We start from the raw sequence: 21,288 nt of genomic DNA on the forward strand, positions 1-21,288 counted from the left end.
TATTATTAGCACATCAGCAGTTGAATAGTTTTTGACGTATTTCTGTTTATAAGCTTCTCTTGAATTAAGAAAGGGGTTCTTCATTTTTTCTTTCTGTTTTTTTTATGATTCACCAGTGGGTAAACAGCTGTAGCTATTGCCAGAAGTACATGCGAAATGTAGCGCGTTGTCCATTAGTGTTCACATTAAAGCCATTTTCCATGCTAACGGATTGCATAATTAAGTGTTAATGACTATCTGGCAGTGCAGTGTTTAGAAAATGCACCTGCATGTGCTTTTAAGTCTGGAGATTTTGTACTCTGCTTTTTCATTTGTTGGTGCCAACCAGTTGAAAGTCATTGAAATGCCACAATCTCAAAATCAATTTAAGATCGTCTGACAAGGAGTCTAAGCAAATAATTCTTCACATTAGTGCCAACAAAGGTTTAAAGGTGCTCTGTATTGTAAATCATTTTTGGGTCAGTATTGTGCAGTTCATCTGTTCATGTTACTAGAATTTTAGGACTAAACGGACACTTGATTGGTATTAATGGGCATACCTCCCAACTTTTGTGCTAGAGAAAGAGGGACAAAAAGGCAGTTTTTTTCTAAACCACACAAACATAGTATAATACCACCTTTCTGTGGCCAGCCCCCTATGGACCCGTATAATACCCCATAATGCAACTCGGAAGCATATAATGACCCCTCTTTAAAGAGGTTGTCCAGGAATAAACTTTCCCTGGCTACTCTACATCTATTTGCAATCTAACAAACTTTCTAATATACTTACCTTTTCAAAAGGTAACCCCACGTGACCCAAAGTGACCCCATGTTGTCTCCTCTCTTTACTTCCGCCGACGTCACGGCCAAATCTCCTGTGGTATGGCGCCAGCTTACGGCCATACATACGTCCCCCAAATGTTTGTGTAAATGTATCCTTAGAGTAAGGCTACATTCACACACATGTATGGGGGACGTATATATACGCCCGACGTATGTACGGCCGATATACGTCCCCCATACACTTCTATGAGCTCACGGCCCTGTATGGGAGTGGTACGGTGCAGCACACGTGCGGCACCGTACCGCTCCGTAGCCCGGGAAAAGATAGGACATGTCCTATCTTTTCCCGTGATACGGCGCCGTGCACTGTATCTTCCCTATGGAGAGGGGCGGGGGTGAGCAGCGCTCTCCCCCTCCTCCTCTCCGCAGCGCCAATGTATGCCCGCCATACTACGGCACGGCGGGCATACATCGTGTGAATGTAGCTTTAGAGTTGGAGTTGTCACCCGTTCCTTCTCTCCTATGGACTGTGTTCTGTGTCTATTGATGCAGTACACTGGTGAAGCTGGTTCTGGTGGCAAACAGATGGAAATAAATGATTATATTTTAATACAGTATTTCCTATTCAATATTTAATACAGTTTTTTTTGTGGTGACACATTTCCTTTTACATTTTTTTTTTTAAAGAATAATTAAAATGTATGTGGATTAGATCCATTCCTGCAAAATCGCCACATGTAAAGCTTAGTTTTACTGGGAATAAATATAATTAGTATTAGACTAAAATGGCCGCAACACTGGGTATCAATCCATGAAATGATTATTATAAATTTCAGTTACGTTATGTAGAAAAAAAAACCTTCCCGTTGCTCACTTTGGTACCGTATATACTCGAGTATAAGCCGACCCAAGTATAAGCCGAGGCCCCTAATTTAACCCACAAAAACCTGGTAAAACCTATATTTTTTTTTACTCAAGTATAAGCCAAGTTTGGGTTTTCAGCACATTTTTTCTGCTGAAAAACTAGGCTTATACTCGAGTGTATATGGTAATTCCATAAAACACAACATTTTTTAGACCCTTTGAGTTGTTCTCTGCTGCTCACTTTACTGTAGAGCAGATGACATAAGAGCTGGAGGAGTTGTTGTCTTACTGAAGCTCGTGCTGTGGAAGAATATCCCTCCAAATCCCCCCAAGCCCCATCTGATGATCTGATCACAGCTGATTAGAGAGCTAAACTTATCTCTCCGAGCATCAATGATCTTTAGCCGCTGCTCAGCAGCAAGTCTTGTACTAACAGCATTATATTCTTGTTTTCTAAAACTTTAGCTGCAGGCTGCCTTATTTATCAATCAAAAAAATTAGTAATCAACAGAGGAGGTGTTCCATTTTAGTTTTACTGTATCTTTTATAAGAAATCTACCATCAAAATCAAGCATGATAAGCCAGAGACACTTACTCATAGATTGAGGCACAGTGACTGTGGTAATCGGTTTATATTGGTTATCCATGGCCTCATTCCTTGTAAAATTACATTTTTATAATTGTGCTAATGAGATGTGAAATTACCAGAGCCCCTCTGTGCTACAGATTCACAGGCTGTTATCGAGGAGCACATTACCCCTCCCTCCGCCTGATGTAATCTTACTGCAGCAGAAAAAATATCCCCAAACAGAGTCTGAAGTGCTCCTGCACCATGTAACAGCCTGTGAAGCTTTAGCACAGAGGGGATCTGGTAACACCCTACAGAGCCCTTCTGGGTCAATAGATTAATGTTGATTTTAGAAGCACAGTTTTTAAGTGCATTTTTCATGAGGATTTGTCTATTTACTGTTGCTTTTTTATGTAGATTTTCTGCATGCGTTTTTGTTTCCTCTTATTTTTCTCCATCCCTTTAGGTGAGGGAATTCCACATGATAACCGCAATTTGATGCAGATTTTCTCTCTCCCATAGACTTCAATGTAAAAAAAAGGACACATAAGAAAAGACATGAGTTTTTTGCACCAAATCGCATAGAAAATGTGCACATAGACTTAGTCCTTTGTGAGCCACATTGGTAGCAAAGGCTTACTGGTAACACCCCCAGTTGGTGCTAACAGCCGATGATTGCTGCCGAGTGCCGGCTTAAATGTCAGCACATGGGTACCGCCATCTTGGCGAGGGTCATCGCTCCCCGTGATGTCTGTGGCGAGCGGCGATACCGATATGACAGCCTTGGGTCTTCCGAAGACCCAAGGCTGTTTCGTCTTAACCCTTTCATTACAATGTGTGATCAGCACATTGTAATGAATGAGGAGGAACATACTGCCATACAGTCCTAAAAATGGTAGCATTGAAAACATCATCTAAAGTCACAAAAAATGACACCACCCACAGCTCCGTACACCAAAGTATCAGCGCCAGAAGATGGCGAAGTCTAAAAAAAAATTTTGCACAGGTCTGAATTTTTGTAAATGTGTGAAAACATTATAAAACCTATACAAATTTGGTATCCCCGTAATCGTACCGACCCAAAGACATTTTTTTGAAGCTGTAAAAAATGAAAACGCAAAAACAAAAAAGGACTGCGACGGGGAGGGGTTAAAGCATTTGCACTTTATTTTCAGTGCAAACTGCTTGCACATGTAGAAAAATGTGCACCTAAAAGGGCATGCGAGTGCTAAGTCAGACCGTATACCACAATTCTGTCCGATGTGCACTACAATTGTGTCTGCACCAGAATTCTGCTGCACGAGCAAAGTGCACCCAAAAAAAATGGTGCACACTCCACGGGCAAATTGCACGTAGTACAGACTGCACTAGTTTTGATACATGGGGCCCATTGTGTGATTCTAAAGAAGCTTCTCTGAGTGGTGGTCAATGATTGTTAAATAAACCATCACCAGTATGTTGTTAAGCAGCTGAGCACCTTCTAGATCATGTCTATTTCATGGCCCAGAGTCGTGTCCTCATCAGAGGGGTGTCCACAAAACAATGTAGATTTTTTCAAGCTCAGACTTCCATGTAAAAAAATGCACCCAGAAAACGCAAAGCCACAGAAGAAAAGTGACATGATTATCAGTTTTATTGATCACACTGTCATTTCCATACAAAAAAAGTGCACTGTCTAAAATTTTTTTCCAGATCACATTCACTATAATTCTGCTGTTTTATGTGAAGATAACCTAGGAATTAGTGAAGCTGTATTGTGGATAGAGATGAGGAGACCTAAACTTTATAGAAGACCTTTCACCACCTCACACATGTGGTGATTAACACACAATGCTGCAGGGGCTGCTCCACAGATTCAGACTTTTCTTTCTAGCCCCCACGGTTGCTGTGATATCTGTACCAGTATCTGACAGTTATAATTCTTTCCACTGTCAGAGAGAGGGGGAGTTGGTGCAGGAGGAGCCCCCTCCATCACCTCCTCTCTGACAGTAGAGAGGATTAGAATGGTCAGATACTGCAACCGATATCTCAGCAACCATGGGGGATAGAAAGTAAATTCAAAGTGCCTATGAACCCATGTAGCAGTCCCTACGGAATGTTATGTTCATCTCCACATGTGCGAGGTGATGAAAGTTACTCTCAGTTCCAGATTTCTTGTCTGTCCCATGTGACCCGGACATTTTCCCTGATTATTGTCTGTGCAGCCAATCCAGCAAATTGACAATCCCAACCTACTAGCCATGGCTGTGATTGCCAAAGGCATCACCCCTACTGGCCATGGCCAATCACAGCCATGGCTAGTAGGTAGGGGCATCGATATGTACAGATCACATGGGATGCACCCAAACCTCAGACCCGAAATAAAGATTTGGGTCCACTCATCTCTAACCGGGGATCATATTCTTTACAAGGAATTCTAAACTCACTGATAAACATTTTTCCATCCTGACATGATGGCAGCATTCATGTGACTGAGATTACATGATAAACAACACATCTGTGTGTCAAGATGATTGCAGGGTAAGAAGACAGATTCTGAAAAGCTATACAAGACTATTTCAAACTTGAAGGTGAAAGAAATTGTTCATAATTTGTACAAAGTGGTGTTTCGACAATGACATTGAAGATAAAAAATTGCCCTTGGAAACCAACTTGCTGTCATTTTCTAACTTTCTTGATAAAGCTCTACAGTATTGAATGTAAGACTGACCTCTGTTGGTGTTAGAGCTATTTTTACCAGCTTATGTTATCCTTAAAGGGGTTATCTAAGGCTTGATTCACATCTCCCTATATGCCCTCCATGTATGCCTATACACTGGAGCACTCCAGCACTGTATAGGCATACATTAGGCCCTTTTCGTGTTTTTTTTCACATCTGAAAACACACCACATGGCTTTAAATCCTGTTTTATAACAGTATACATTGTAACATAATATTTCACTGACCAATAAACTCCCAGGAAATTTGCCTTTATCATAAGACGTTTGCATCTGATGATCAAATTGTCCCACTAATTTATTTTCAAAAATGAGGAACTCGACACGGTCTGTGGTTTTTCCGCATATTGTTATTTTCCAAAAACCACTTCTTACGGTTAATATTTAGCTAGAGTAGATTTCTTTTTTTGGTGACTTGAGTATTATGTACAGTTTTTTCCAAATACACTTTCCGCCCACACTGTTGTTAGAGTTTAGTATGATAGAGGATGTGAAGCATTCTTGTTCACTCATTATTCTCCACTTCCATCATATATTTTTATCTCGCTCTTCTTGAAGGTGGCCCTCAGATAATGGGTGCATTGGGGTACAGAGTTACGAGCCTGTACACGATGACTCAACTGATCTCTAGGTTTTCAATGGGATTCAGGTCTGGAGAACAGCAGTATTTGCTATGTGTCTCGGGAAAACAAAGACGGAGGATTTAATGAGTGCACAGTAGAATTCTGGTGAAATTCACAAATTTTAGAACTTCTTTGCAGAAAAATGTTTTGTAATTCCCCTATGTTCCCTCTGATAAATGGGTGAGAAAGCAATCATGATAAGCTTGGGGAGATGCTGGGAACCAATATGATAAAATCTGATTTAGAATTTGCAAAACGTATGTTAGGCACACTCCAGTAGGGAAGTAGCATAGCAGGTTCATACCTAAGTTACCTTCCTCAGTGGCTTTTCGTACCATCCATCCCTAAACCAACCTATTGCAGTTATGTGCCTAGACATGGATGAGGAAGGAGTTAAGTCAGTGATGTTGTTTGGACCTGAGGGGGAGAGAAACGGCCATCGGCCATTTACCAGCGGAATGGGCACCCTGAAAGAGAAGACATGGATATATATATATATATATATATACAGCAAAAAACGGCAGCACTCCGAGACTTTAAAGTGAAAAAAGCATACTGGTTTATTCACACTTGTCCAAACACTATGTTTCGGCTCCTTGGACCTGGAGCCTTCTTCAAACTAGATTAGAGATCTCACTTCTGAAAGGTTATTCAGAAAATAAAAGCAGCTACATTGCAGATTGTGGCCATTTCATCCTTGTCCTAGTTCTCCCCAATATATTCTTGCAGATCCCACTATATCAATAAAGCAAGAAACATTATAGTATGCGAAAAGGCACACAAAATATACAGAGGATAGATAATTCAAGTATAAGCACGGTATTGCCAATTATAAAACGGAACATTTAATTCTTCCTAATTTCACATTAAAAAGTCTGTGTATATAAAGCCACTTGTGCTCAGTAGTAACCGTGGAACAGTATTAACACAGACTTGTAGTGCAGCCCTAGGGTCAGGAGTATCTGGAGGTTCGTATATATCCAGGAGCTATTGACTTTCCCTATTCAAAAAAACTGTATCCTCACAGCCTGGTTTTAGCCCCTGCCCTTACAAGGGCAGTACCCTGAATGTGTCCCACAAAATTATCTACAATCACCCTGTGCCGCCTATACTTACACTCCCAAATACTGTAGATATGGGCAGCACACTGTGGGTGTAATTCTTTGGTAATACTGTTCCAATGTAACTATTCAGCGCAGGTGGCTTTATATACATAGACTTTTTATGTGATTTATGTTTGTTTGATGTACGGTATCTTCAGGTATATCTTTAGTCCCATATTCAATAGAAAGAAATAAAAGTTTTGTTTTATTATTGGCGATACCGTGCTTATACCCAGATACCACTATATGTCTTACATTTCTGTACTTTTGATTTAGGACATTTAGCCAATTTATTTACAGAAATTTTGAACAAATTTTGAATATTTTAAAATAGTCAATAAATGGTCCTAAGGACACAAAGGCTGAACACATTTGTACCCGGAGGAGGGATGAATACTGCTTTCTCCAATGGTTTAGTGTTGCTTCTGTTATTTTGTGTGTATGTCATATTCATTACTTTGTATAACTGTGTCCTGCTAGACCTCTCAATCAAGGACCTGGAACACTTTGGACCGTGTCGCTGTCAGTTCAGTTAGATCCATGCTCTTGCAGAGTGACCCTACCGCACAAGAAATTAAACGGCTGTGAATGTGCTTTCTACCGTGAAGGTCTTTTGCTCCGAGTGCAATTTAATAACACATTTTCTGTTCCAGGAATTAGTTTTAGCTATTTTAATCCTCTATGTGGGGTTTGCTGGTCCACATTTTATTTTATATTTAGTTAATTGTGTGAAATATGCAGTTTTGTACAGGCTCAATCTTTTGAAGATGGAAAATGTTGAGAATTATTGGATTTATTATTTGATATGTAATGTAGTATTTTCTTGAGGGCCTTTAATATTAGGACGAGGGAGTTGTTGGGAAATGTTAAAAACTATTATGTGGTATTATAAAAAATAGTAATGTTTTGTATATGGATTTTAGCATTCGAGATCGAAAGAGTATTACAACGTGTAGAGTAGTTCAGTTTTCTGCTTGTTTATGAGATAATGGCTTGCCAAGGGCTGTGTGTGGTTGGGGGGGGGGAACCTTTCAAAGCCTTTATGATGGTTGTCATGTTTTTGATCTTGTTAATCTTGTTTGATCTTGTTTGCTCTTTTGGAACATGCAGCAGTTCACTTCTTCTTATATTTATGAAATCATGTAGTCAGTGGACTGCTGCATACATTTTTATGTACAAAATATATTCATTTACTAAAAAACAAGTATGTCATCACAATTTCATCGGAAGTGGCAGTGGTGCTTTTAAGTATCTCAGCAGGGTAGCTCACAGACATGAAGGCATGTCCTAAATCAGTGATGGCAAACCTTTTGGTCACTCAGTGCCGGATCTATAATCAAAACACATTTATTATAAAGTGCATAAGCTTTAAAGGGGTTTTCCCATCTGGGCATTCACATTTAATTGAATTCCTTTTTTCATATGTAAACATTTCTTCAATTGGATGTTATTGAAAAAAAATGTTCTTGTGTGAAGATAACTTCTCATAAATGTAGCCATTTTGTCCTTGGCAACAAAATAGCTTCCTTAGATATGACCACCCCACACTCTGGCAGTGGTGGCCAGACTCGTGTTATTGAGTCCTGTCTGACCTCCTGGATTCTGTGATCATTATCTCAGGACGGCTGTAGGATTGTGAGGGACCACATGACTACATTTATGATAAATTATCATCAAACAGGTAACTTTTTTTTTAATAACATCTAATTGAAAAAATGTATATATATATGGCAGATTTATTAAATTGAATATGAATGCCCAGACGAGAATACCCCTTTAAGTCATATAACCCCCCCGAGGACACCGATATGTTAAAAGAAGGAAAGGACATTTGGATTGGAATTGAAGCATCTGCCCAGGAAGAAATGAGGAGCCTGCAAGTAATATCCTCCCCTCCTCACTCTTCCTCCGGTCTCAGGCAACCCTGAATGTGTTGTTGTTACATAGTACTGAGCGCAGAATGCCCTGGGCTGTCTGGGACTGCATGAGGATACCTTAAGTCCTGTCTGGTCAACATTGTTGGGGCAATGACCTGGGCGCCAAAAGAGATGGCACCTGGCACCCGTGCCATAGGTTTGCCACCTTTGTCCTAAACCAATTGCATACAGTTTCTACAAGTTCTATCATATTAGTGTTGAAGAAAATATACCATCAAAAGGAAGCAGGGGCACTTACTCATAGATCCTGGCACCGTGAATGCGGTAATCTTATATTTGTTATCCATGGCCTCCATCCTTCTAAAATCAACTTTTAAAGGAAGCCAGATGGAATCTACTTTCCAAAGTAGATAAAGTAGATCAAGTGATAGATTTCCCTGGGCATTGTCATCCATAACTTATATTTTATATTGCAATGTATGGCCTGTAGTTTAATAATATGCAAATTCACTGCAGGGGCCACTGTGAACATCCCATAGCCATTGCCCCCACAGCTCCCAGTGCTGAAGCTGGAGTTTTTTTTTGTTACCAGTATAATAGACTGTCTCAAACAGTTCCACCTTTAGGATAGTTTGGGAACCATGTCCAAACCCCATGCTAAACTAGGGAACTTCCAAAAAAAAATATATATATATAGCAGCGCATCCTACGGTGCACCAGTTTTCTTTTTTTTCTTTATTTTTTTATTTTTTATCTGCAGTTAGTTTTATGGCTATAAAATTGTCTCTGTTGCTTGTATGGAAACAATAAGCCGTATTCAGGTGAGATAATCCTATAACAATACCTAATTGTACTGGTGAGGTTTATTTAGCTGCTCAAATATCATTATTGGAGTCGTACAGGAAACAGTCTGCTTATTGCATGTTTTGAATTATTTCAATTTTTAATTTCAATTTTATTCAATTCAATAAAAAATGTCTTCCAATTAGGAAATGTTTAAAGTTAACCTGATTTACCTAATAAACCATTATAAGATTGTTGTCAAGCAAATTAACCTCTTCCAGATCGTGTTTCTTTTGTGTTGTGGCCAAACGTAGTGGCATCATCCAGAGAATCAACTTTAAACTAAGTGGTAAATGAGTTGCATAAAGCCATGGAGATGGAGAGTCCATCACTGGAATCGAGCTATACCTGATTGACTTTACCCACCACAATTTAAGGGAGCCGTTAAGTGATGTCCTTGGATGCAGGGTGTCGATTACCGTGAAGGGGGGGGGGCGTTCTGAGGTGGGGAGAGCTAGACCTTCTGTGACTTTATGTAACCAATTTCCATGTCCCTTCAAAGTTTCTAGGTGAGGACACCACACTGGAGCATGAAAGACCTGGATGTTCTTCAGCTGCTTGAGAACATAATGGTAGTGGCTTATTAATGGCAACCTGTTAGCACAAAGTATTATAGACTTATACTGTATACTTAGTGTGTTACTGAGCCTTTCAACCAAAAATCCACTTGTAATTGGGTCACACTGGTGAGAGAAGCCCTTGGAGAGCATATTAGTGACACTCATGATGTAAATGTAGGTATGATGTACAGTAAGTGTCCATAAGTTGTAATGAACCTTTCTTTTAGTGTTCTAAAAATAAATTTTCAGCTAAACTGGATACAACAAAGGCAAAGAAATGGAAATGTGCAGCTATGTGAACTTGGTATTTTGAGTATAAGATGTACTACCAAATATAGTTTCAAAATGTAAAAAGCATGTTAAAGGGAACCAGTCATTAATAACATTTAGTGAAAGACGTATGTAGGTTTCATGTAGGTTTGTTTTTTTTTCCATACGTTCCACAGACCTATGTCACTGTATGCTTACATCTACCGGTGACTCCTCCTGATCCATGAATGCTGGGGGGAGGAATCAACTGTTGCCGATGTTAGGGGTGATGTCACTGTGCTTATATGGACAGTGGCAGCGTACCCAGTTAGCGAGGCTGGAGGGGAGAGGCAATACATGGCATCCGCTTCCCATAGGTTTCTGCTGCCTCCACTGAGCATAGTGGAGCTCATTTACTAAGGGACCACAGAACGCATTCCCGTCGGGTTTCCCGAATTTTTCCGTTTTGCGCACGCAATCGGATTTTGGCGCATCGGCGCCGGCTTTAACGGGACACAAATGGGGGGAGGACCGTCGGACGATTTGACGGATTCTGACAACGCGGATTCAAATTGTGTCGCAACACGGATTCAAATTGTGTCGCAAGCCATGCACTCACATACATCAGGAAGAAGAAGGTGGACTCCGGCAGACCTCAGCGGGGAAGCCACACATGCAGGATCTCGGGCGCACAATCTTGGTGAATCGCGCCGGACTTAATCTTCGTTGGACCGTCCGGATCAGGGATCACGTCAGGACCGGGTAAGTAAATGAGCCCCAGTATGTCGCTCAGCAGGCGGGAGCAGGATGGAAAGACATTGCTACGTCTTTTCATCCTGCCTTTTGCCAGTATATGTCAATGGGTACGCTCAGCGTTTACAGCGGGGGCTTTCCTGAGCGTATACTAAAAACACCATGTGAACCCAACCTTATAGAGAAGAGTTTAGCAGATCTATAACTAAATGGAAGAAGGTTGTCACTTACTTCTCTTTTTAGGTGTAAATTGATTATTCCTATCCAAATGGAGTATTCCTATCCACAATAGCTAGGTATCTGGTGATGGACATAAAAGGATGTCCATCACCACCTGCTAGCATAGAAATGGCAGATGTAGAAATGTCAGGAGTATAACAGATTTTCTGTTCTATAACATAGATTAGATTTCATTTTCATGATGACTGCTCCCCTTCTAATGTAATGACAATTCTCTGCTCCTTTGAGGTTTCAGTCAATACTGTCCTGCACATTTCTTCATCAAAATCAGGAAATAAAATCTGCAATTGATGTAAAAGAGGATGTCATATTCTTACATTTTCCGTACGTTTTGCACCAACTCTCTTCTTGCTGGCTAAATGTAGCGGTGGGGGAATAGTCTTGAGGTGCCATCATTGCCATGAAACACCAGCAAACTTTAAGAAATGTACAATGTTTTTTTAAGGAGACTGATACTTTCTTATTGGTTTCTGAACAAGGTTTCTTAGTTATGTTTAAGTTCCAAAATCTGTTCCTTGTGATGGGATTGTCGGACTTGCTGCTTACTGTTCCCTCCTAAGTGTATGGTCTATGTGGAGCCGAAAGTGTGGCTCATTAAGAGATATTTGGCAACCTTTCCCCACCTGCCAAGGCCGCCTTCTGGCACAGCGATTTTCTCATTTCCCTTTTCCGTATGAATGCTTCTTCACAATGCTTTTCCTTGTTTTCACTTTCTGTTATTTTCCATTTAGTCTCTTGCATAATTGTTACGAGGACTATGTTGTTTTATGTGGAATTGTGTAACAGTTTGCTAATCCTTCATACTCCATAATGCAAGCACGGAGACCGAGAGCCAGAAGTCACATGACTAGTTCCCTTTCTTGTGTGACGGGATTGATGGGTGTCATGCATATTTTGATTCACTGTTATTAGGTATAGACGTTTTATGGACAATGTTACCTATCCCTACTTCAGCTCCATCTGCAACATCCAGATGACAACATATTTCATTACAATGGAGAAGCAGGGAGCCATGTGCTCCCTTCTCCAAGCATGGTGGCGTAGTGGTTAGCATTACAGCCTTGCAGTGCTGGGGACCTGGGTTCAAGTCCCAGGGTCAAAACCTGCAATGAATGTTCTCTCCGTGTTTGCATGGGTTTCCTCCCACACTCCAAAACATACTGGTAGGGGGACAGGGACCGATTTGGCAAACTCTGTGCAGCGCTGCGTAATCTGTGCTTGCGTAATTTTCTTGTTGCTATCAGTTCGAAAGGACGTACTGGAGCTTGTGGCTCCCAAGTTACTGACGGGAAGGCTTGCTGCAGCAGAAAGGATATAGATAAGTATTATTACGGTATTATTTTTTCTATTTACTGGCATAAGGGGAGTGCGAGGGGTATTGTGTCAAAAGGCTACTAATAGGGCATTATATTGTGTTGGAACAATTTATAATAAGAAGATAGTGTACTGTGTGGGAAATCCTATAAGAGAATTCTTGTGGTGATTATTAAATTGTATGGGGACATCAAGGGGGCATTATAATGTGTGGGAGTCATAGGAGGGCATTATGCACGAAGTGTAATATCTTTACTCTGCAATGTGCATATAGTGTGTGCTGATGTTTTTGTCTACTCAGGGATGTCTTGACACCCAGTTCTTATCCACATTATATTATTACTATTCCATATTTTGTTTATTAAAATTGTTTTCTCTCTCTCATTACTCCACAGAGTTATAAATGCAGGGAAGAGCACACACAATGAAGATCAGGCAAGCTGTGAAGTTATGATTGTAAAGAAGAAAACTGGAGTACAATCCACACCCAATAAGACCTCTTCAAACAAGCGGAGATCGTCTCTACCCAATGGAGAAGGCTTACAGCTGAAGGAAAGCACGGTATTTCATTGCTTTTCCATTGTTGTTATACTGTTTCCCCTACTTAGGGCCAGCACAAGGCAAGACAAGAGAATGTGGTGCAGGGGCTGAAGGGAGGAGTATGGTTGGTTTTTGTTGTATTCCTAGAACCTAGAGTCATGCTGCTCCTTTCAGGCATCCTCTAGAAAGATGGCAGGAGCTAACTGAAAAAGGGAGGGAGGAGAAAGGAGAGAGCGGGGGCGCTCGATGTGTAGAGTTTCCTCAGTAATAATGGTTTAGTGCCTGAGCAAAGTGTGCACTCACCTTCTTATGTTGTGCTAATGGCACAACACATATCATCGCACATCGGGTGGAACGGGTGCAGCCTTCAGGGAATAGATTCAGCGGTGGTACCGATGAAGAAAATGGCAGCGGAGGGTTTCCATTGCTTGAAACCTGGTGGACTATCCCTTTGATCTTTTTGGACAAAGACCCGGCGCACTAAGTTCCAAGGATTGGTTTATTAAATCAATAAAACCTTAAATTTTTCGATAAAAATGGTTAAGATCAAGACGCGTTTCGGATCTGGAACGGATCAACTGAAGAAAAAAGCAACTGAAGAAGGATCCGTTCCGGATCCGAAACGTTTCTTGATCTTAACCATTTTTATCGAAAAATTTAAGGTTTTATTGATTTAATAAACCAATCCTTGGAACTTAGTGCGCCGGGTCTTTGTCCAAAAAGATCAAAGGGATAGTCCACCAGGTTTCAAGCAACGGAAACCCTCCTCTGCCAGGAGCTAACTGAAGGGATCCTTTATTTTTAGGATTTCTGATGTGGGCCTGCAACCCCATGTTCCCCTCAATCTCACACAGCTTACATCCCCATGTCCCCTTCACTTCTCACACAGCTGGTGGTTCTTCTTCTCACACAACCTTCCCACACGTCTTTTTCACATTCTGACCCCCCCCCCTCCAATGTCTCCCTCTTTTCACATCCTGTTCCCCATGCCTCTATCTCTTTTACACAGACTTTCCATAACCACAGCCTGCACCTCTGTCCCGTTCTTTCTCATAGTCACATCCCTATCTTTCTACATTCTGCACCCCTTTGACCTCCTTTTTCTCCAGACTTCACCAAAATTATCCCACTTTCTCCAGCCGGCACAACCATATCCCCCAGCCTGCACCTTCTCTCACAGTCCCACATATCCCACAGTCACCTCCTTCCCCTTTTAGTTCTCAAGTTACAAATCAGATTTAATTCACAGTGTTATCTAGAGGACCAGTGGTGATTTCAATGTTCACAAGGTCCTGCCATTATTGCAGATCCTTTAGATCCACAATACATATACTCTACATGTAGATCTTTTTTTTTCTTCTTGGTTGAAGGACCTGTGAAGATGATGTAATTAGAGGTCCTTCTACCAAAGAAAATTGCCAAGTTTTCATTTAATTGTTTTTTAAGTGAATCGCACCATGAAACTGCATCCCTACCTAGACTAGAAGTGAGGTGGAGGATTTAGCATTTTTCGATTTAGCATTTTGTAAATGACTTTCTGTATATTAGGTTTGTGCACTTCATGTCTTCAGGGTACATGCTAGCATTGTGGTATCAAAATACATCTTTACGCTGTATGTAAGCAACTAAATGGCTTAATTAACCTTTTCATTTCTCATGGGCACACCATGGGGGTCTTTCTGAGTGGGCATCCAATACCTAAGTGCTCCTGTGGAGGAAATGCCATTTCTTCCCAGTGAGTCTTTTTTTTATGTAAGCAAAGCAATGGTAACTGCTCAAACTTTTATACAGTGGTAAGGTTGTTCTGAATAAATATGATGGTTGTTTGGTGATAAATAAGCTCAGCTAGGGCTACAGAACAACTTTGACTTCATCAGAAAGTATTGATTCTGGTCGTGCTGGGTCTTCAAACCAAACCTGATTATGACTGCGACATGATGGTCACGAATGGTCAAGACAAAGTCTTGGAAACAACAACCAAACCACCTTAGGATGAGATGCAGTTAGGGTACCACTTGTATCTTTGGCTGTGCAATGTGGTCATAGTTGCCATGTAGCCTTGACCTTGTTGCTTCATTTTCTATGGCTGACTATTTATTTTGTCCTTAGGAAGTTGATGGAATAACCTTTCAGTACTGGGCACTGTTTGATGGACATGCAGGAGCTGGAGCTGCCGTTGTAGCATCTAAGCTTCTTCACCACCACATCGTAGAACAACTGCAGGACGTTGTAGACATCCTGAAGAACTCAGCAGTTTTACCGCCCACCTGTCTAGGTGAAGATCCAGAAACAACATCTGCCAATAGTCGGACTCTAACTAGGGCTGCATCTTTACGGGGAGCTGCTGGAGCACCCGGCTCACCAAGCACACCTCAGACACGTTTTTTTACGGAAAAAAAAGTTCCACATGAGTGTCTTGTCATTGGGGCTCTTGAAAATGCATTTAAGGAAATGGTAAGGAAATATGCAAACTTTTAATGGTGAATTGTCTCCTTGCTGAGAATAACCTTTGCAAACCTTTTCTATAGGCAACTAAACCTTAAAGGGAATGTGTGACCAAAGTAATTTTAAAAAAGGATTAATGTACGTTACTGTCATTTTAGTTATTTTTGGTGATATTTTTTTTTCCCATTTTGGGAAATACTAAAAATGGAATGTATGTTTATTATTTATACATTTGTTTGTCACTAGAAGGGAACATTGTTTATTTACCATATCAATTGAAGAACTAGAACTTTTTTCATATGATAAAGGAACTTTGATGATTAGTGGTGCTTCATGATAAGTGGACCTGGTAAAATTAAAAAAATCTGGCTAGTAGCACCCATGATCCATCCAAGGTCCCGTTTACTGCATCAGCATAATAGATGTATTGCTCCGTCTGGTGGCAAACAGTGGGAGATGGATCATTTTTTATGTTTTATCAAATGTGTAAAACAATAAAAAAATTCTCTCAAAAAAATGCAAAAGCAATCGCATTAATTAAGAAAGTTTTCTTGGTGAAATATTTCTTTTAACCGGTTGTCTGTGCCTATTGATCACTCATTAATGAAACTTTCTATTACTTTATATTACGATGGACTTGTTGATTGCGTGTATTACTCATCCACCACATGTGCATTCACATTGATGATGGACACACCTAGACGTTTTTGCTGAAAAGCTGCGAGCTGACAGCATGCGGAGAATTCTATTGCTAAGAGCGCAGTGTCTTTCACTAATGGAGGTAAGATAGTCATTGTTAGTACTGCGCTTTCAGCAGGAGAGTTCCCCAGCCTCCAAATGATGATACTGTCTGCTTGCTGCTCTGGCTTCACTACCTGACAGCTTCGGCACCCGGAGGCGAGGAAACTCTCCTGCTTGGAGCACAGCATGAACAGAGACCATCTCGCCTCCATTTGTGAAGGCAGTGAATCTAGAGCCACCCACACTAAATTTATAGAAGAACTGTGTCCCATAGTTGCCCTGACTGCGGCAGACAACTGAACCAAGGTCCATTCCAGTGACTACAGGGGTGATAGGAAAGTCAGCTAAAGGGTTGGTACTTCTTACAGTCTGGCCATTATCTTAAAGCAGCTGGAAAAATACTTATTATCAAAATTACTGCTCAACAAAACAGAGGGAGAGAACTTTTTGTTGTTAGAGCTACAAATATCACGAAATTGTGACACACCAAGTTGTGTTGGATTTTTTTAAATGTAATTTGACACACCAATCTCAAAAGGTTGGCCATCCACTGTGCTAACATCACATCTAGGAATGACAACCACCATAGTCCGTGAGGATATCACTACCAATGGCGGATCTTCATATAGGCAGTATGGGTGGGCACCTGGGTCCTATATGAAGATCTTACATCAGTCCTAAAAAACTTACTCACCTCTGGCTCCTTATCCATGGCCCTGCGGATCTGTCTTTTTTGCTCCTGCCTGGGAGCATACACTATGACACAGCGGTGTTGCTGCCACGTGACATCATAGTTTATGTAACGTGTGCAGTTTTTATTTTTAAGAGTCCCTACTGTGGACATTTCTGTAAGGGGGGGGCTCAGCTGTGGAAATTTCATTAATGAGGTGTGGCTGCTGCATCTTGGTTTGGATGCTGGGGGGTGTGAACAGCCTAGGCCCATGAAACACTGAATCCGCCACTGATCACTACTGTAAGAGGAGACTTTGTATCAAGCTTCATAAATGGTTTTAATAAATGTACTGTTCTGGAAGTTCTGAGGCACACTTTTCTTTCTTATTTTAGCTTTGTAGTGAAGGACAGAGAAGTCAGCCTCCTCACAGCTTGGAATGACTGCCTAGTGGAAGCAATCGATTTGTAATGCAGTGTGCAGAACATAAAGCCAAATGATATGTGTAATGCAGAGATTTGAGAACTCCCATCCTGGCGTGTTAGCACTTCAGATGTTACACCATCTACCACTCCCCCGGTCATCCTAGTAAACCCCATGATCACCCACCCCAATATAAGCCTAACTTTATATTATTTGGTAAAGTTAATAATGTGATGTATCAAATACAGTTTTGTTTCCATGGCCCCAATAATGAGCAGACTGCCCGGGCCAAAAAACTCGGAGCAGGCCCTGCTTGGGAAGTTTTTCATTATTGTCCTCTACGTGTATGTTGGCCAAATGGAGCACGGGACTATTGTTTACGGCTCGAGTCCTACACACTATTGTGTGAGGTTGGGGGGATAAATACTAAATAACTAAAAACACTCCGTTATTTCTGAGACAACTGGCTGGATGACTTGTGCGGATGATCAATTACATTTATGGGTCTTTTTGCTAAAGCATCTATGAAACTTTACCTTTAAGCAGAGGCCCATTTAGGACAAGGCAATTTCATTCATTTATTGTTTCATTTGTTCAGTGATGCATCTGAAATGTTATCTTTTTGTTTGTTGTGGAACACACTGTATTTTTTGTTGGGTTGGGGGAGTTACTAGGCTTCTAAAAGTATGCTTTTCCATGTCCCATGGTCAATTGGACATACTGTGGCAAACTTACTTACCTGGTCCTGTCGCGATCCCGGTCCGGGCGGTCCGACGAAGATGAAGTCCGGCGCGATTCATGTAGATCGTGCACCCGATTTTATGCATGTGTCGCTTCCCCGCTGAGGTCCGCCGGAGTTCACCTTTTTCTTCTCGGTGTTTGTAAGTGCGTGTCTTGCGGCACAATTAGAATTTTAAATCCTGCACATACTCTGATTCTAAGCCACGCGCCCCGATTTGCGTTGCATGAAAGTTGGCACGATTGCCCCAAAATCTGATCGCGTGCGCCAAAAAATCCTGTTAAATGCAACGCAACACGGAAATCCAACAAAAATGCGATCCGCAGACCCTTAGTAAATGAGCCCCACTGTATGCCATTGTTGTGCCCTGGATTTCATAGAAACCATTGGCACACTGTAATGATGTCACAGGGTATTAGTGGTGTAAACCCTTGATTTACTCATGTATTGTTAACTCATGTGTAAGTGCTTGGAAAAGAATACATATGATATGCCACATAACTAAGCAACCTTGTGAAGCTGCTTACAGATGTTGTGTGAGTCTGTGTCATTGCAACCCTTAACAGTGTCTTTGCTGGTGGGATTTAAATAGTTAAAACCTACAAATGGTGCCAGAACCGACCGGTGGTGTAAACTGTGATTGTTTGCAATATGCATTAATCACCCACCCTGTATGGATAGGGCTAAGCCCGTGACCTCTCTCCAAACACCAGTCCCTGCCTTGCGCTGTAACATTGCACGTTGGGAAGGGGTTAAAAAAAAGATAAAGATAAAATATCACATTCTCATATTCACTATTATTAACAAAAATACAGCATTTCACAGATATAATTTAAACCTGTCTCTATCAGTCCTGGTGTACACAATTTCAGTTGCCCCTAGTTTCTGACCCTGGATCTTCTGACTTTAGGGTCGGCAGCCATCTTGCTTTTCTGTCTGATGCTGTGGGGCTGAGTTGTTCTCTGCCTCTAGCCCCTCCCCTCTGCATTGCAGCTCGAGCTCTTATACACTGACTTCCTGCTGGTAAACAACAGCAAATCACATCATGAGCTACAAGCTAAAGCAGATTAGTCATGGGAATTACGACTCTTCTTAGTGAGCTGGATCATTAGGCTCTGCTCACTAAGAAGAGCTGGCTCCTGAACGACTACCTATTAAATATATAATAGGAAGCCGCAGGCCAGCCAGTACCCCCATTCCACATAACTTTTAACCCGATTGTATCAGGTTAAAGGGGGCGAGGTTAAGTGAGGGGAGTAGGCTCCCATCATTTGCAAACAACGCTTCACTGAGGCAGATAAGTTCTGTATCCGGGGAGGGGGACGGTGTGTGTGTGTCCTTATAATCTAACCATATCTTCAGCTCACACAACTAGATGGATCATAATGGGGCAGATTTACTTACCCGGTCCATTCGCGATCCAGCGGCGCGTTCTCTGCGCTGGATTCGGTCCAGACGGGATTTACCACCAGGCTGGGACGTCCACCAGGTGGCGCTGCTGCGCTGAAGAGCATCGGAACGCACTGGAATACAGGCGGTCCTCTACTTAAGAACACTCAACTTACATACGACCCATAGTTACAAACGGACCTCTGGATATTGGTAATTTATTGTACTTTAGTCCTAGGCTACAATGATCAGCTGTAACAGTTATCACAGGTGTCTGTAATGAAGCTTTAGTGATAATCCAGATTTTTATGACAACCCAACATTTTTAAAATCCAATTGTCACAGAGACCAAAAAAGTTCTGGCTGGGGTTACAATGATAAAATATACAGTTCCGACTTACATACAAACTCGACTTAAGAACAAACCTACAGACCCTATCTTTTATGTAACCCGGGGACTGCCTGTACACCGAGCCGGGCTGACTGAAGGTAAGTGCAAGCTCCGCGACACTTTTTTTTTTTTTTTAAATGCGGCGGTTTTTCCGAATCCGTCGGGTTTCCGTTCGACCACGCCCCCCGATTTCCGTTGCGTGCATGCCAGCGCCAATGCGCCACAATCTGATCGCGTGCGCCAAAATCCTGGGGCAATTCAGGGGAAATCGGCGTAAATCGGAAATATTCAGGTAACACGTCGGGAAAACGCGAATCGGGCCCTTAGTAAATGACCCCCAATGTGTCTGCTCAGAAAGTCCCCTCCCACACCTTGGAAGTTTACACTGACCATCACTGAGTGCTAGGAGCTAAAACAGCAATAAAACTGAGTAAAATTGTAAAGTAAGTACCCCCCTGGCATAAATTAATTTTTTTTTAAAACAGCTCCCGTTTCCCTATACAGGCGGTACCCTACTAAAGAACACCTGACTTACAAACGACCCCTAGTTACAAACGGACCTCTGGATTTTGGTAATTTACTGTACTTTAGTCCTAGGCTACAATAGATAGCTTTAACAGTTATCAAAGGTGTCTGTAATTAACCTTTATTGTTTATCCTGGTTCTTATGACAATCCAACATTTTTAAAATCCAATTGTCACAGAGACTAAAAATATTTTGACTGGGGTTACAATAATTTAGTATACGGTTCTGACTTACATACAAACTCAACTTAAGAACAAACCTACAGAACCTATCTTGTATGTAACCCGGGGACTGCCTGTGTATACACTTATATATAAAATAATTAAAATTGCTCCCTAAACACAAAATTGGTATTGTCGCGTCCGTAGCAACCTTGGCATCAAGCATCTAATACATTATTATACCGTATTGTCAGCTTTATAAAAAATAAAAATAAAAAACGAACTATAAATTGCAATTTTAGTGCTTCCTACCTCCCAAAAATAGAAAGTGCTCATAAAGTCAGATATACTCTATCATAGGACCAATCCAACCATTCCCTTTTCCCACAGTAAACAAGCCCTCTTGCAAAATAAATAACCCTCTTTTGATTGAGGAATAAAAAAGTTATAGCTCTCAGAATATGGCTGCACTATGGCTTCCCCATAAAAAGAAGTAAAATATAAGGAAATCTGTACATGTTTCGTATCTACTTAACCGTACTAACCTATAGAATAATTATCTCATGTTTATTATACTGTGCGGTGAACAGAGTTTAAATTAAAAAACAAGTGGCAAAACAGCTGGAAAGGGTTAATAAATTTGAATCCTCATGCTTTTTTTTTACCAGAAAAATAAACCCATTGGAAAACACAAATATGTTCTTATATGCCCATGTCAGATAAAAATTTTAAAAAGTTATATCTTTGGAATTTGAGCAGCAAAAAAACCTAAAAAATTAAAGGGCA

At 41.1% G+C, this 21,288-nt stretch overlaps 1 protein-coding gene across 2 annotated transcripts in view; it reads left to right on the forward strand.

Moving 5' to 3' along the window:
• The window catches only part of PPM1H (protein phosphatase, Mg2+/Mn2+ dependent 1H), a 93,960-nt gene that overhangs the window by 20,896 nt on the left and 51,776 nt on the right, over positions 1-21,288 (forward strand). For both annotated transcript variants that reach the window (XM_072146486.1, XM_072146485.1), the window contains exons 2-3: positions 12,873-13,038; positions 15,127-15,471. In XM_072146486.1, coding sequence (XP_072002587.1) covers positions 12,873-13,038; positions 15,127-15,471 — 511 coding nt within the window. The remainder of the gene's footprint in view (positions 1-12,872; positions 13,039-15,126; positions 15,472-21,288) is intronic.

The sequence above is a fragment of the Engystomops pustulosus genome, chromosome 4 (assembly GCF_040894005.1).
Source record: "Engystomops pustulosus chromosome 4, aEngPut4.maternal, whole genome shotgun sequence".
Taxonomy (NCBI): Eukaryota; Metazoa; Chordata; class Amphibia; order Anura; family Leptodactylidae; genus Engystomops; species Engystomops pustulosus.